This window comes from Lissotriton helveticus, chromosome 2_2, assembly GCF_964261635.1.
Source record: "Lissotriton helveticus chromosome 2_2, aLisHel1.1, whole genome shotgun sequence".
Classification (NCBI taxonomy): domain Eukaryota; kingdom Metazoa; phylum Chordata; class Amphibia; order Caudata; family Salamandridae; genus Lissotriton; species Lissotriton helveticus.
The window spans coordinates 141,244,785-141,261,984 of record NC_136060.1 but is presented as its reverse complement, the minus strand read 5'-3'; the positions used below and the strand labels follow the sequence as shown (position 1 = coordinate 141,261,984).

Below are 17,200 nucleotides of genomic sequence, written 5' to 3'. Positions count from 1 at the left end.
CCAGGAGTGCGCTCTGTCTCACTTGACGCTCCCTCCTCATCAGACTTTGAATGACACCTTGAGTGTGAAGAACTCTTTGGGGTTGTCCTTTGACTGGTTGACTCGGAGTACACCTTGTCACTTCTCTTGTCACTTTGTCTTTTCACTGGTCTGCTTTCCCTCTCTCTCCTTTTCGTTTTGTTTGTCTTCTGAGTTTCATCTGTCCAGGCATCTTGACAATTTGCCTCCAGAGCCAGGTCCTTTGATCTGTCTCTTGCCTTGACGTGCATTCCAAGTTCAGCCTTCCTAATGGTTTCTTCTAACGACCAATGCCCTCGCAGGATCTTGCGCATTGTTGCGGGGTTTGCGCAGCCTTCAATTATCCGGAGTCGAACTGCATCCTCATTCGTGAAGGTGTTGAAATGGCAGCCTTGTACCAGGTTTTGCAGCCGACTGATGAAGGTTGGCAATGGTTCGCCTGGTTCCTGCCGAGCTGTGTTGAAGACGATGCGGTCATGATCCACATCTGCTTGTGCGGAGAGATGGGCAGATAGCTTCTCTTGGAGTCTTTCATAGATTTTTGTGTCTTTTTCGGAGAATGTTCTGATTGGGCATCGGCCCTCAGGACCCACCAGATGGAGGAGTAGCATTAGACATTTTCTCTCTCTTTGTTCACCATTGGCGTCCAGGAAGTCACCCAATGTTGCCAGCCATTTGTTCCGTTCGAGACACAGACTCCAAGTATCATACTGCACTCCTGGGGGTGGTTCTTTGATGCAAGGGTTGCGCCGTTGTGCTACTCCTTCCCCCGCCATGAGAGGAGGATTCTGATTGATTGTATTCGGGCGGGCTGTTCACTCGGCTTCTCGTCATTTTAGTTGATCCTCTTTAGTCGAGGCCTTCGGTCTGGTCATCTGCTGGGGCGTTACTAATCCTTGCAAACACCACCGTATGCGCCAGTGACTAGAACTTGGATTTCCTGCATTCCGAAATGTCCACCAGCCAGCCGCACTGTGCTAGACACAGGGCTCCTTCTCTTTCGAGTCGCATGCTAGTGGTAGATGGTTACCGACTCTTCCGCGGTGAGGCTGGGCGCGTTTGACATCTTTGTTTGTTCGGGCGTTCCCCTTACCCTGGTGTAAGTCCCCAGTCACTTCAGTGTGTATTGTGCTTATTTGTCGTTGTCTTTTCAGCGCTTTATTGTTCTTCACTTGCATTCGCCAATGCTTGTTTGCATGTGTTAATGTTTATTTTGTTACAGTCACCAAGGCTTGTTTATTGGCTCTCGTCAATGCTTGTTTGCCTCTTCTCGCCAAGACTTGTTTATTTGCTCTCGCCAATGCTTGTTGGTCTCTTCTCGCCAATGCTTGTTCATTTGCTCTCGCCAATGCTTGTTTATTTGCTCTGGTTAATGCTTGTTTGTTTCTTTCCGCCAATGCTTGTTTCTTTGCTCTCGTCAATGCTTGTTTATTTGTTCTTGCCAATGCTTGTTTATCTTTTCTTGCCAATGCTTGTTTGTTTGCTTCAACCAATGCTTGCTTATCTCTGCTTGCCTGACTTCAAAATGGCCGCCTACAGTTTGCACAAGGAAGGTGTCCCAAAAGTTGCCTGACTCAAAGATGGCCGCCGTGGTTATCTGCAGGCACTACTTTCTCTCTCTTCATTCAACCCCTTTTCTTCACACAGGACTCACCGGCAGTCGTTTTCAGGAGCAGCACCCTCCAGATTCAGCTCCCTCTGGTCACTGCTGCAGTCAGGTGAGGTTGGGGTGGGCTCCCGCCTTACTTTGCAGGGTCCTTCGGCGGCAGCGTGCCAAAACCCACGCATCCGGCGTGAGGTTTTCCGACGTCGGAACTCACTCGGGCTCCAATTTCACCGCGCTCAGCAGCGCGTGGCAGCAGACCTTCGCGGGGGCAGTCCACACCAGGATTCACTCTTCTTTGGCCACAGCAGTCATCAGGTGAGGTTGGGGTGGGCTCCCAGCCCACTTTCTCAGTTCCCGCTCTTCTGCGCCGACAGCGCGCCAAACCTCACGCATCGGGCGTGAGGTTTTCCGACCTCCGACGGCACCCGGGCTCTAATTGTAGCGCGCTCAGCGGCGCTTGCTGGCAGTACGTCACGGACGATGTCCGCTGCTCTGGGGCACTTCTTCTTTGTTCTTGGGCACAACACAGGGTCGGAGTGGGCTCCCGATCCCTGTACACGGACCACTCACCCCAGGCACACGCTTCCAGCGTGAGACGCGTTTTAACGCGATTAGCTTCTTGGCTGTCGAGCGATTCAGTGCTCGTTTCTGCGGCCCCTCTCGGCTCCCTCGCAGACTCTGGAGGGGCAGGTTCAACAGCTGCTGGCCTCGTCCTTCTGGCGGCAGCGTGGCTCTACTCAGCAGCGTTTTCCTCTACGCTGCTTGGGACAGGGTGTTCTTTCAGGGTGTTGCAGACAGTGAGTTTAGGATCCCACCCTCGTCGCCAGTTGTAGCATCGTGCTACAAAGAAATACAGACACTGCTTGCTGTTTAACTGGAGCTTTATTGTACACTTCCAGTGTCTTCCCTGTCCCTACTCTGACTACCTAGTTCCTGTCCCTGGCTCCTCCCGTTCCTGCTCCTCCCTCTCACTCCACCCCCAACCACTAGACTACATCCCACGATCTCACACCACAGTGTGCCAAATAAGCACTATGGCAATCTCCGATAGTAAAGTGGAAGGCAGGTTTCTTTAAGGATTCCTTCTGTGAGAAATTGGGTTACTGGTTGAGGACGGTGGAACCTTAGTCAAGCAACAACCACAATTCCAGTTAGTGTGACATCATAAGCAAACCCCAAATCAACCTGTGCTTAACCCTGTGGTAGCTTGGTACTAAAGCCATAAGGCTTAACTTAGAGGCAATTTGTAAAGTATTTATGCAGCACTTCAAACAGTAATAAAGTGAAAAATACAACACGCGAAAAATCCCACACCAATTTAGAAAAATTGAGTTGCTTTAATAACTAGAGATCAAAATGACAAAAATACAATCAGTAGAACCAGAGAAATACAATCTTAAAGATAAAAGTGAAAATAATGCCTAAAAGCACAAAGCTCCATCTGTGGTTATCTGGTCTCACCAGACCATGACAAAGTCACAAGTTCAGGCCCACCACGACGGAGCAGGGGTCAGATACAGGGATCCAGTTGGCCCCCTGAACAAAGTACCTTAAATACAAGTCATCAAGTATTGCAAGACCCCGCGTCGAGGATGTCCTGTGTAGCGGTGGTTCCGGGAAAGCTGTGGGGCTGCAATGTAGAGTCCTGCATCATTTTTGAGGATGCCGTAGATGGGAGATTATGATGTGAAGTCCTGCGTTGAAGATGTGTTGCACACTGGTGGTTTAGAAGAAGCTGTGGTGCTGCGATGCAAAAACCTGCATCATCAAGGTTGCCGTCCATTAGGGGCTTGCGTTGCGAAGGCCTGCGTTGAGAATGTGTCACGCAGTGGTGGTTCTGAGGAGACTGTGGGCTGTGATGCAAGATCTGGCATTGGTGATGTTAGAGTCACTCCAGTGGCCCTGGTATCAAGATGCAGATCTATTCCTTTCACTCAGGCAGATGGGAGCAGGGAAGCCGGGCAACACAACAGCAGAGTAGCAGTACTTCTTGCAGAGTAGCACAGCAATCCTTCTGAGTCTTCCACAGGTCCAGAGGTGTACTGAAGAGTTGGCTCTGAGGGTGTATAATACCCTGTGCCCACTTTGAAACAAGAAAAGGATCTGGAGGTTTCCACCCCCAGAGGTGTTTGGAATTTCCTACCTCCCTGCCCTGGTCACAGCTTGTCTGGGACACAAAAGACTCGTTTCAAAACCCTTTCTGGGTGTTTTGGGCAGAGCCTTTGTGATTTGCAAGTGTGGTAGGTGACAGCTCCTACCCGTCATCAAGTCAGAGACAACCCATCCTTATTCTCTCTTTGTCTTACTGTCTAGGAGCAATAAGACCAACTGCTAGTTACACCTATTCAGGTGACGTAGGAAACACGCTGCATACACCACTTGGATAGGACAAGAAAATGACAACTTTCTAAATGTGGCATTTTCAGAATTGTGACTTCAAATCCGACTTCACTCTCAAACATGGTTTTAAATTACAATTCATTAGAAACCAAACTTGTTATTCCTAGCTCCCAATTAAAAGTTATCACTTATTACATGTAATAAGTGTACCCAATATTATCCTATTGGAAAAGTTAGCCTCACACTAGTAGAAAATGTTTTTTTAAATGTTTCACTACCAATACAAGTAAAAGTCAAAATTACATGTCCAGCATTTTTATTACACTGCACAGTGCCCTATGGGCTATTTACAGCATACCGCAGGGGTGACTCATATGTATTAAAATGGAAGGTGTAGGCATAGCAAAATTTTTGTTTTGGCTGGTCAAAATGAGAGTTTAAAACTGCACACACAGGCTGCAATGGCAAGCTGGAGACATGTTAAAAGGCTACTTAAGTGGGTGTCACAATCAGTTCAGAAGGCCCACTGGTAGCATTTCATTTATAGTCCCTGGGCACATGTAGTACCATTTTGATAGGGAATTACAAGTAAATTAAATGTGCCAATTGGGTGTAAGCCAATTGTGCCATGTTTAAAGGAGAAAGCACAAGCCCTTTATCACTGAATAGCAGTAGTAAAATGTACAGAGTTCTAAAAGCCAACACAAATGGGTTCAGAAACAGGAATGTGAAGACAAAAAGTTTGGAGGTGACCCTGCAGAAAGGACAAAGTCCAACACAACCCTCCTCCAGTCAAAAGCCAGGGTGGGCTAATCAATAGATTGATGGACTTCCCTGCTTAGGTGATAGAACATGGATGAAGGACCTCTTATGCAGGGGCACTTGCCAGTACTACGCCTTGCTAAACTCAGTTGAATCCCTCTGTCTGCAATCTCCTGAGCCTCAGGACTGATTCATGGGGAACCCTCCTCCTCATCTGTGGACCTCTTCTGTAAAGCGCCTCACTTTAACTTGCTCACAAATGCATCCCAGTTGGTAGACAGTATCACCATGGGCAACAAAGTGATGTGACTTATTCTACCTCTTGAATCAGATGTCTGTCCCCAACCCAAGGAAAACTCTGCCCCATAAGGACAGTAACCAACCGAGGCCACTGACAGCTGTCAGTGTTAAAAGCCAGGCCTCGGGCCATCTACTACCAAGTGGAAGCTCTATGCTGGGACATTGGGTATGCCTCTCTTCCAGCCTTGGGACTGGCTAAATGTTTCCTATAGACTCCTGAGGGTTCTCTGACCTCTGAAGTTTCTCAGAGTGGGGGGCAACTGCCCTGGGTGTTAACCACCCTACTTCCACTCTACATCCGACCAGTCTTGGGGTGGCAACCGGAGACTGCCTTCCCAGCCCAAGGTCTGTACCTTGAGGCTGAACAGGAACAAAGTTGAGTGCTTCCTCTCCTGCCCCTTCATCTGGGCCTCAGTGCCCTTCGCTTTAGAGGGGTACTCCCAGAAAAGTGGGCCTTCAGTGCACTCTGAACGGCTGCTCCTTCCAACTCTCCAAACATGGGCAGTAACTTAGTATTCAGAATGCAGTCAATGGACATCTGGGGGCTACCTACCCTTGTGGGGTTCCCACAAGTGGGCTGTCTTTTGGTGCAGCTCAGGGCCTCTAACTTGAACCCCAGCTGAGGCAATCAAAGCACTGGGGTTTGAAATTAGGTGCCCTGGGCCACCGCCCACTAGAATCGCACCCCCAATTTTTAGAAATGCCATGGGAAAACTTTTCACCCACACTGTACTGGGACTTGTTTGTTTTTCTGTGTGCTTCCCTGTCACTCTGTTTGGGGGGACAATACACAGCCCTCCGCAGGATCACTCCCAGGTACCTTCCCAGACACTCTCAGGTACATTCCCAGACAGAGGAGGTATGCATCATTTGCCATCTCCTTTGGGCCAGGGAGCTTGAAGTCTACCAGGTATTGGTGCAACTCTGTGAAACAGTTTCTGAAAAATTAGATCATACAACCCTTTGTACCTACTCACTTGGCTGCCCTTCACCGAACCATTCAGTGCCTTACTGGAGAAGTCCAGAAAATCTACCCAAGACTGCCAAGCCTGACTGTGACTGTACCTAAACCTTAGGCGGTTTCATTTTGGGGTGAGGTTAAGTTTAGTGAAAAAGGATGCTTTCACAAGGTGTAGGATATCTGGTCATCCACCTCTAAAACCAACAGGGTATCCCTACATACAACTGGCATGTGCCTCCACAGACTGGCCCCCAAAACCCATGTTCAGACCCAAAATTATCTAAGGGCTAACTCACCGGCTGCAAACCACAGATTAATATCACCCCCACCTCAAAGCTGGGCACCAGATCTTTGGGTATGTGGATGCCTTTCTCTCATTTGGACTCTGCATTATTGCTTATTCCATTTCTGCTGGATTCTGACAGCTGTTTGGCCTTTAGACTCAGTTCATTAGCCAACAACATTTTTCTTTCCTCCACCTTAAGTTTGGCCATCTGCTGCCTGAACTCCCCTTCAGCGTTCCTGTCCGCTAGCTCCTCAGGGGCCAGACCTTGGGAGGATACACTGTTTTCCACTCTGGGAGGGTTGTCCAATTCTCGAGGTAAGTCATCCCCCTCCCCTGTGTGCTGCATCTCAGTACATACATCCAGGCCCTCTCCTTGCTCCTCCACATCATCGTCCTCATCCTGGTCAACTGTAGCTGTCAGCAACTGTTAAGCCTACACCAAGGTCCTCAGAGGTTTGGGAAGCTCCAACTTCTTGGTGCTTTATTTGGTCAGAAGACTCCATTCCTTACAGAACTCCTTGAGCTCGCCCATTGTGTAGCTCTTCAGTTTGATGAGCTTGATCTCCAGTTCTGCAGGTATGGTAATACACAGTCAGGTAGAATGAGAATTTAAAACTGCACACACAGGCTGCATTGCCAGGCCTGAGACATGTTTAAATGTATACTTAAGTGGGTGGCACAAACAGTACTGCCGGCCTACTAGCAATATTTAATTTACAGACCCTGGGGACATGCAGAGCCGAGCACTTTCACCCTCCTGAGGCGGAAGCCGGGAGGTCCTTCGCACCAACTTTACTTAAGCTTCTGTCAACACTAGAATCTGTACTCTGCTTGATTAATAAGCGGCGTATTTTTATTTGCGTATGTGGCACTTTTTACCTTGATTCTTGAAGCTTTTTCCACAAAACTTCCCTCCTCCCTTCTCCACTACTCGGGCCACTCTCAGCTGAGCATAGACGCTGAGAGATCGGTCCCGAGTAGACGAAGTTCCACGCAGCGGCCATATTGGGGGTGGCAAGCGCTCTGACGCGCTCTAGTTCTGCATAAAAGGGGACGGCCTCTCTCCGCGTAGCGGACGCGTTTGCGGAGGCGCCGGACCCACGCCGGAGTCATGCCAGAGTCCTGCCCGTCTGCGCCCGTCCGCTCTAAGGAAGCACCAAGAGCCACGAGTAATGCTCCTCCTAACAGAGGTACTGGTCTGTCTAGAGATTACCTCTTATCTCTGAACAAATCTTCCTCGCATTGTCATGACATCCTTAAACCCGATACATGGTACGGCCCAATCCATTGCCAACACTGTAAGACAACCTTCTGGCCAGAGCGAGCATCTAAAGGGGAGCCACGATCCATCACTCTACGAGGGGGGCTCATCAATGCGAGATCAATGTGCAAGAATGCACAAAATATTCACTATCTGATCTCTGAAGGGGACTTAGACTGGCTTTTCATCACAGAAACTTGGTTAAAAGCCTGGTGCAATCCAGATATAGCAGTGGCCCTCCCACAAGGGTTTTAAATCCAACGTTTAGATAGACAAGAGCAACGGGGAGGGGTTTTGGCCATTATCCATCGGGACACCATAACATGCACCACCTATGCATTGCCAGACATCAAGGGGGCAGAGGCGATGGCCTTTTGTTTAAACATTCATGACTCCTTGACGTTCTCCGGCGCCCTAGTATACCGTCCTCCGGGACAACCTCAAGACTTCCTGGAGAGCATTGGGGACGTACTGAGCAACCTTATGCTCAGATATGCCCATTTTACATTATTGGGGGATCTCAATCTCCACTTAGACTCCCCAAAAGATCCAGGAGTAATATGTTTCATGGACACAATTAATGTCCTTGGTCTAACGCTGCTGACTTTGGAACCCACACACAGAGCAGGCCACATATTGGACTGTATTTGTTCTAATTCTAATATTCTAACTATTAAATCCCCTTCGGTCTTAATCTGGTCAGACCACAAATTCATTCCTTTTGACCTGGCATTAAAATTAAACATCCCAAAAGAAACCAACAAAAGAACAGTAGGAAATAACAAACCAGACTGGAAAAAAGTACTTGCCCAACCAGATCTCTTACAGAGTGCAACAGAGAGTAACCCCACGTTATCCGGCCATACCTCAATAGACAACTGGCATTTTTGTAAATGGATCACAACGTTGGGCAAGCAGGCAGACCTAAGGACGGTAAAAAGTCCAGGTGGTATTAAAAAGAAAAGGAGCGCTCCATGGTTTTCCTCTGCTCTGAAATCTGAACTAAGCACAGTAAGATCACAAGAACGCAGATGGCGCAGGAATTATGAGGCAGACGCCTGCAGGATCTATAAAACAGCACGTAGGCACTACCATGCCTCAATTAAATCAGCTAAAAAAGCCTACTTCCTGGAAGCAATCGCCTCCTCCGGAAATGGACAAAAAGAAATATTTAAGATTGTCAACAGCTTCACAAATCCTAGAGCACTCACACCCCCTCATTATCCCTTTGTAACTCTATTGCTGATTATTTTGAAAACAACATTCAAGATATTGTCAAGGACTTCCCTACACCAATTATGACCTCCTCTGATAAAGAAAGGATGGAATTAAACAGAGAGAATGACCCCAATATTCCCCATTTTAATGTATTTTTACCCATTTCCCTAGAGGAGTCACATCAGGCCATTATGTCTAGTAAATCAGGATCACCCTTTGACCCTTGTCCTCCCATGTTTTTAAGAGATCTGGTCAATGAGGTAAACCCCACTGTTAATAGTATTATTAACTCGTCACTCGCCACGGCGGAGATTCCACGTGACTGGAAATTAGCCGCCGTTAAACCTCTCCAGAAAAAACCTTTATCTGACCCCACGATCCTCTCCAACCTGCGACCTATCTCACTGCTGCCAGTGTTGTTTAAACTAACCGAATATTTTGTCAATAGACAACTCACGACATTCCTGGAAGACCACAACATACTGCATACCATCCAATCAGGCTTCAGGTCCAATCACTCGACCGAATCTGCCCTCCTGTTCTCTGCTGAGACCCTGCGTATCGCTATGGACCAGGGGAAGAAGGCCGTCCTGATTTTACTTGATCTATCGGCGGCCTTCGATACGGTCTCGCACACAATCTTGATTGACCGCTTACTCAGTTCAGGGATAGGAGGAGTAGTGTTGGACTGGTTTAAGAACTTCCTCGGCCAAAGACGGCAAATCACGGTGCTGGGCGAATTCAGCTCTGAAGAAAAATCCATCACCACAGGGGTACCTCAGGGCTCTTGTTTGAGCCCTGTACTTTTCAATCTCTATATGGTACCCCTGATCGAGCTTATCTCTTCTTATCAGATTAGCACAATATCTTATGCTGATGACACGCAGCTTATCCTGGTACTTGACAGGGAGCTGCCCGGGGCCAAGGAAAACCTTAAAAAATGCCTGACTGCCACATTTGAGTGGATGAAGATCAACCACTTAAAATGTAACTCTGGGAAAACGGAAATCTTACCGTTTAGCCCCCATAATCTGTTTTCCCCTAAGCAATGGTGGCCTGAAGATGCTGAAGCCCCCCCAAACATCATCTCTAGTGCCCGTAACTTAGGTATTAAGTTTGATGACTCACTGTCATTCAAGCAACAAGCAACCAGTGTGGCCAGCACATGCTTCTACATCATTCGAATGCTCAGAAAATTCTTCGACCTCCTCCCACTATCAACAAGGAAAACGGTAGCGGTGGCACTCATAACATCAAGACTAGACTACTGCAATAGCCTGTATGCAGGAGCAAATAAGTCCGTGCTCCACAGGCTGCAGATGGTCCAGCACGCCACCGCCCGCCTGATCCTCGGCTGGCCCAGGAAGTCATCCGCTACAGCTGCACTAAACGCCCTTCATTGGCTTCCAATCCACAAACGTATCGTATTTAAAATTTTGGTCATCACTTTCAGAGCCTATCACTCACAAGGACCTAGGTACCTTTCTAAAAACTTTAAACGCCATCTCCCTATCCGAGTTTAAGATCCTCCAGCCAGAATCTTCTAGTTGTTCCTAAATTCCGACTTGCCACCAAAGGTGGAAAATCCCTTGCTGTTCTGGGCTCTAGAGCATGGAATAAACTGCCACCTCCGCTCCGGCAAATTCCATCAGAATCTCTCTTTAGGAAAGCCCTTAAGACCTGGATCTTCACGCTCACCGATGTTGCTTGCAGAGCCTTAGTGAAAATGATGCAATCTCCTGGGATTTGCCTCAGCTAACCACCTTTTCCATTCTGGGTTGGTATCAAGCGCCAAGATGCTCCTTGGAGTGATAGAATGCGCTATAGAAAAACTGTTTTACATTAAATTACATGTAGTACCATTATATTAGAGACTTATAAGTAAATTAAATGTGCCAATTGGGTATCAGACAATGTTACCATGTTTGAGGAAGAGATCACAAGCACTTTAGGACTGGTGAGCAGTGAGAAGTGCACAAAGTCCTACAAGTCAAAAAAACAGGTTTCGAAAAAAGTAAAGGGAAGGCAAAATGTTTAGGAATGACACTGCAGAAATGACCAAGTCCAACACCTGCTCTCACCACTTCTGTTTAATTGTTTTATTAGATCAGTGGTTAAAAACAGCAAAGACAACGGCTTATTATTTCATTCTTATGTGGATGACACTCAGGTTTATCTACAGGTCATAGATCAACAAGGTGATTTGCTACCTTAAAAAAGAATCAGAAGATGAAGCCACATGGATGGACAACCAAGGGCTAGACATCAATGGGGCCAAAAGTATGATACTTTTCTAAGGCTCTTGAAAACATTTAGAGAACAAATACACACACCCCAAACCTTCTCACCTCTTTGGCCTCTGTACCCTTGCTTGCTAAAAGGGCCAGAAAGAAGGCATTGATTTGAGAAGCCAAACTGAACTTTCAATATCAGTTCAGTATTATCTTTTGCATTAGGATGCTGAAAGAAGCCCTACCATTCATAGACAGCTTACAATCATTATTGATTTACATATTAATACCAATCTGTCTTATGCAAATTGTCCAGAAGGTGGTTTTCCACAATATCAGATCGCTATATTTGCACTAAATGTTGTTATGTGTATTATGTTATGTTATACCATGTAATATTATGTTATGTTCAAAATCAAGATCCTTCCCCTCTCAGGCAAGGCTTGGCTAATGTCACCCTCTGGATGAACAGAAACGCCCTCAAACTCAATGCAATAAAACCGAAGGCCTGATCCTGGGAAACAACCCTGAACTCTGGGGAGTCAGCCACTGGCCCACCATACTAGGGCCTTTACCCGCACCAGTGGATAAGGTTAGGAATCTTGGATTCATTGTCGATAAAAAGCTCTCCCTGACACAGCAGGTTGCCAAGATTACATCCTCCAGTTTTTGCATTCTGAAATGGCTTAAGAAAATACTCTGGCTGATTCCCCTAATCTCACAGAGAACAGTGTTGCAGGCCCTAGTTACATCCAGATTGACTATGGGAATGAACTGTATCTGGGTGCTGATAAAGCCTTGATTCATTGCTTACCCGTCGCGTGTTGCTGCTCTCGTTGCTCTCCTGTTTCATTCGAGTGGGCTTGAGCAGTGCGGAATTGTTCGGTTTCCAATCTTGATTGTCGTTGCTCTCCTGTTTCATTCGAGAGGGCGTGAGCAGTGCGTAATCTATCTGTTTCCAATCTTGATTCTCGGTGCTCGTTCGTTTGTGAAGAACGGGCTTGAGCAGTGCGTACTCGATCGGCTTACAATCTTGATTTTCGTTGCTCGTTCGTTTGAGAAGAACGTGCTTGACCAGTTTGTGTTCGAACAACTTCTAATCTTGCTTCCAGTTGATCAGTTTCCAATCTTGATTCTCGTTGCTCTCCTGTTTCATTCGAGCGGGCTTGAGCAGTGCGTAATCTATCTGTTTCCAATCTTGATTCTCGTTGCTCGTTCGTTTGTGAAGAACGGGCTTGAGCAGTTCGTACTCGATCGGCTTACAATCTTGATTTTCGTTGCTCGTTCGTTTGAGAAGAACGTGCTTGACCAGTTTGTGTTCGAACAGCTTCTAATTTTGCTTCCCGTTGCTTGTCTGTTTCTGAAGCTTGTAATGCCTTTTTTCTTTCGTGCTTTAGATGTAGTTTGACAAATCGATTTCCGTTTGGGGGGGCATAACTGTCGACGATGCTCGCAAATTCGCTGTCAATATTTCATAATTAGAAAGATTATGAGGGCCCTTCTGGGTCGATTTAAAAAAAAATGTTTGCCAGAAACCTTCGCGGGAGTGTACTCAACAACTTCCCAAAGTTTCATGGCGATCGGATGAATGGTGTATTAATGCATAAAATGTTGTTTTAATTCTGTTTATTTATTCGAGTGCTTGTGGATACACGGTATTTTTTGTTTCTCCGTCTGGTGCGTACACGAATACATCAGAAGGTTTTCCAACGCGTGAGCTGGCCACATACAGTTGTCCATGTGAGAAGCACGGATTCTCCAAATCTAGTCCACACACTTGCAGCGATTGTCATTGTGCTTTGTTGATGGTCATTGCAAAAGCGAGTCGCACCGGAAACTGTAAACGTTCAGTATTGGAAAGATCATGAAGGCCTTGGGGGCCAATATTTAACACCTTTTTTTTGCCAAAAACCTTCGCGGGAGTGTACTCAACAACTTTTAAAACATTTTTTTTTTTGGGCAGAAACCTTCGCGGGAGTGTACTCAACAACTTCCCAAAGTTTCATGCCGATCGGATGAATGGTGTAGTAGTGCATAAAGCACAAATGGACATACTTTCATTTTTATATATATAGACTAGCTTACCCGTCGCGCGTTGCTGCTCTCGTTGCTCTCCTGTTTCATTCGAGTGGGCTTGAGCAGTGCGTAATTGTTCGGTTTCCAATCTTGATTGTCGTTGCTCTCCTGTTTCATTCGAGCGGGCATAAGCAGTGCATAATCTATCTGTTTACAATCTTGATTCTCGTTGCTCGTTCGTTTGTGAAGAACGGGCTTGAGCAGTGCGTTCTCGATCGGCTTACAATCTTGATTTTCATTGCTCGTTTGTTTGAGAAGAACGTGCTTGACCAGTTTGTGTTCAAACAGCTTCTAATCTTGCTTCCCATTGATCGGTTTCCAATCTTGATTCTCGTTGCTCTCCTGTTTCATTCGAGCGGGCTTGAGCAGTGCGTAATCTATCTATTTCCAATCTTGATTCTCTTTGCTCGTTCGTTTGTGAAGAACGGGCTTGAGCAGTGCGTACTCAATCGGCTACAATCTTGATTTTCGTTGCTCGTTCGTTTGAGAAGAACGTGCTTGACCAGTTTGTGTTTGAACAGCTTCTAATCTTGCTTCCCGTTGCTCATCTGTTTCTGAAGCTTGTAATGCTTTTTTTCTTTCGTGCTTTAGTAGTAGTTCGACAAATCAATTTCTGTTTGAGGGGCATAACTGTCGACGATGCTCGCAAATTCGCTGTCAATTTCAGTATTAAAAAGATTATGAGGGCCCTTCTGGGTCGATTTAAAAAAAAATGTTTGCCAGAAACCTTCGCGGGAGTGTACTCAACAACTTCCCAAAGTTTCATGGCGATCGGATGAATGGTGTATTAATGCATAAAATGTTGTTTTAATTCTGTTTATTTATTCGAGTGCTTGTGGATACACGGTATTTTTTGTTTCTCCGTCTGGTGCGTACACGAATACATCAGAAGGTTTTCCAACGCGTGAGCTGGCCACATACAGTTGTCCATGTGAGAAGCACGGATTCTCCAAATCTAGTCCACACACTTGTAGCGATTGTCCTTGTGCTTTGTTGATGGTCATTGCAAAAGCGAGTCGCACCGGAAACTGTAAACGTTCAGTATTGGAAAGATCATGAAGGCCTTGGGGGCCAATATTTAACACCTTTTTTTGTGCCAAAAACCTTCGCGGGAGTGTACTCAACAACTTTTAAAACATTTTTTTTTTGGACAGAAACCTTCGCGGGAGTGTACTCAACAACTTCCCAAAGTTTCATGCCGATCGGATGAATGGTGTAGTAGTGCATAAAGCACAAATGGACATACTTTCATTTTTATATATATAGACTAGCTTACCCGTCGCGCGTTGCTGCTCTCGTTGCTCTCCTGTTTCATTCAAGTGGGCTTGAGCAGTGCGTAATTGTTCGGTTTCCAATCTTGATTGTCGTTGCTCTCCTGTTTCATTCGAGCGGGCATAAGCAGTGCATAATCTATCTGTTTACAATCTTGATTCTCGTTGCTCGTTCGTTTGTGAAGAACGGGCTTGAGCAGTGCGTTCTCGATCGGCTTACAATCTTGATTTTCATTGCTCGTTTGTTTGAGAAGAACGTGCTTGACCAGTTTGTGTTCAAACAGCTTCTAATCTTGCTTCCCATTGATCGGTTTCCAATCTTGATTCTCGTTGCTCTCCTGTTTCATTCGAGCGGGCTTGAGCAGTGCGTAATCTATCTATTTCCAATCTTGATTCTCTTTGCTCGTTCGTTTGTGAAGAACGGGCTTGAGCAGTGCGTACTCAATCGGCTACCATCTTGATTTTCGTTGCTCGTTCGTTTGAGAAGAACGTGCTTGACCAGTTTGTGTTCGAACAGCTTCTAATCTTGCTTCCCGTTGCTCATCTGTTTCTGAAGCTTGTAATGCTTTTTTTCTTTCGTGCTTTAGTAGTAGTTCGACAAATCGATTTCTGTTTGAGGGGCATAACTGTCGACGATGCTCGCAAATTCGCTGTCAATTTCAGTATTAAAAAGATTATGAGGGCCCTTCTGGGTCGATTTAAAAAAAATAAATGTTTGCCAGAAACCTTCGCGGGAGTGTACTCAACAACTACCCAAAGTTTCATGGCGATCGGATGAATGGTGTAGTAATGCATAAAGTGTTGTTTTAATTCAGTTTATTTATTCGAGTGCTTGTGGATACACGGTATTTTTAGTTTTTCCGTCTTGTGGGTACACGAATAAATCAGAAGGCTTTCCGACGTGTGAGCTGGCCACATACAGTTGTCAATGTGAGAAGCACGGATTCTCCAAATCACACTTGCAGCGATTATCCTTGTTCTTTGTTGATGGTCATTGCAAAAGCGAGTCGCACCGGAAACTGTAAACGTTCAGTATTGGAAAGATTATGAGGGCCTTGGGGGTCCGATATTAAATTTTTTTTTTTTTTGCCAGAAACCTTCGCGGGAGTGTACTCAACAACTTTTTCTTCATTATTTTTTTTGTTAACATTTTTTTTTTGCCATAAGCCTGTGCGGGAGTATACTCAACAACTTCTCAAAGTTTCATGCCGATCGGATGAATGGTGTAGTAATGCATAAAGGAGAAACGGACATACGTTCGTTTTTATATGTATAGATGTCTAAATAAAAGTGCACGCACTGCATATATTTGGTTATTCACGGAGTTTGAAAAATGTGAAATTTACTTTTTCATTTTTTTCACAGCCTAGCATTTTTCCTGCAAATAATACCTACTCTTATCTGCATACATCTCTAAAAATCGTGGACTGATTTGTGCTCTTTATTATAGTTTATGCTCTACTTATGCCAAATCAATTGGGGTTCAGGACAATGCCTAGATTTGCAATTCATAACCCAGAATATGTCTATTGCACGGCGTTCTCCATTTATGCATTAATTACATGCATGTTGGGTACTTGTATACGGAATGCATAATTAGAATACTCTTATCTGAGTGGTCATGCTTTATGAATTGTATTTACTTATCATAATCATGTATTATGATTTTATTCAGGCATAAGCCAGATGTATACTTGGAACACATTGCTAAAGCATCCACTATTTTGTTATTTTTTAAAGATGCTACTCAACATCTATGCCTACACAGAAGTACATAATGATCACTGAACAAGCCAGGGCTTTATTTTAGAAGCATACACACAACTATTATAAATTATTTTAAATTATTACTATTATTTTAAAAGCATGCACACAGCTATTATGAATGAAAAACCTAAAATAATTATTACATGAGAAGCCCTAGATTACCATATCTCATCTTTTTGAATTGGAAGTTACTTACTCATCTTTATTGTTGCTGTTATTCACATTGCAAAGCGTTTTGACACATGGTAGGAACGGATCCCTGCAAAACATCAACATAAAAATATTATACATGTTGTACAGTTGTGATGAGTAATGGATCAGTAATCTTTCCTGCTGTAAACTCTCCTATAAGCAGTGTTTCACAAAGGACAGAGTTTACAGTCTCCAAACACACAGTTATACAGCATAGGTAAAATAGAGGCACTTGGTGTTCACGAAAGGGCTGCTATGGTATAGTGAAGGTGCTGGATAGAAAAGATGGAAAATACAGACATATATATATTGCGGTTGGGTGCCTATGGGGGGGTTGTGTAGGGCCTGTTACAGGACAAGCACTGCTACCAACCCCACAGCATGCATGAGTGAAGGCCGTGAATGGTGGGGTTGGCTGCCCGCAGGGGCTGTGAGCAAGACCTGGCTGCAGGCCAGCCCCTGTTTCAAATCCTTCGCAGCACACGGCTGAAGGCTGTGTGTGGAGGGAGGTTACTCATCCGATCGGGTTTTGGCTTACGGCCAGCCTAGCAACCAGGTCCTGCAGCTAACCCACTGGTGCGTAAAGGCAAAAGCTGTCTTCTGTGGAGGAGTTCGGGTGAATATGATAAAAAAAACTAGAAATGCACTGAAAAGTCAAATCTTAAAGTGATGTTATAGTTAGGTATCCAAACCGTAAATCTTACTTTACTTTAAAAAAAAGAAATTCACTGAAAAAACAAAGATTAAAGTGTTATTATTTAGGTCTGGTACTTTAAATTAAAACCAGAAATCCACTGAAAAAAATAATACATCACTCACATGTTAAATGACAATATTGATGACATCACTGATGACAACATCCCAGCTACTGCTCCTCAAATGACTAAATAAGCACATAGATCATTTAAAAA

The 17,200-nt window shown here is 45.2% G+C and overlaps 1 protein-coding gene across 1 annotated transcript in view; it reads right to left on the bottom strand.

The window, feature by feature from the left end:
* The window catches only part of CNGA1 (cyclic nucleotide gated channel subunit alpha 1), a 337,250-nt gene that overhangs the window by 123,832 nt on the left and 196,218 nt on the right, over positions 1-17,200 (bottom strand). Inside the window, exon 3 of the mRNA XM_078678224.1 lies at positions 16,294-16,356. Within this exon, the coding sequence (XP_078534350.1) occupies positions 16,294-16,356 (63 nt within the window). The remainder of the gene's footprint in view (positions 1-16,293; positions 16,357-17,200) is intronic.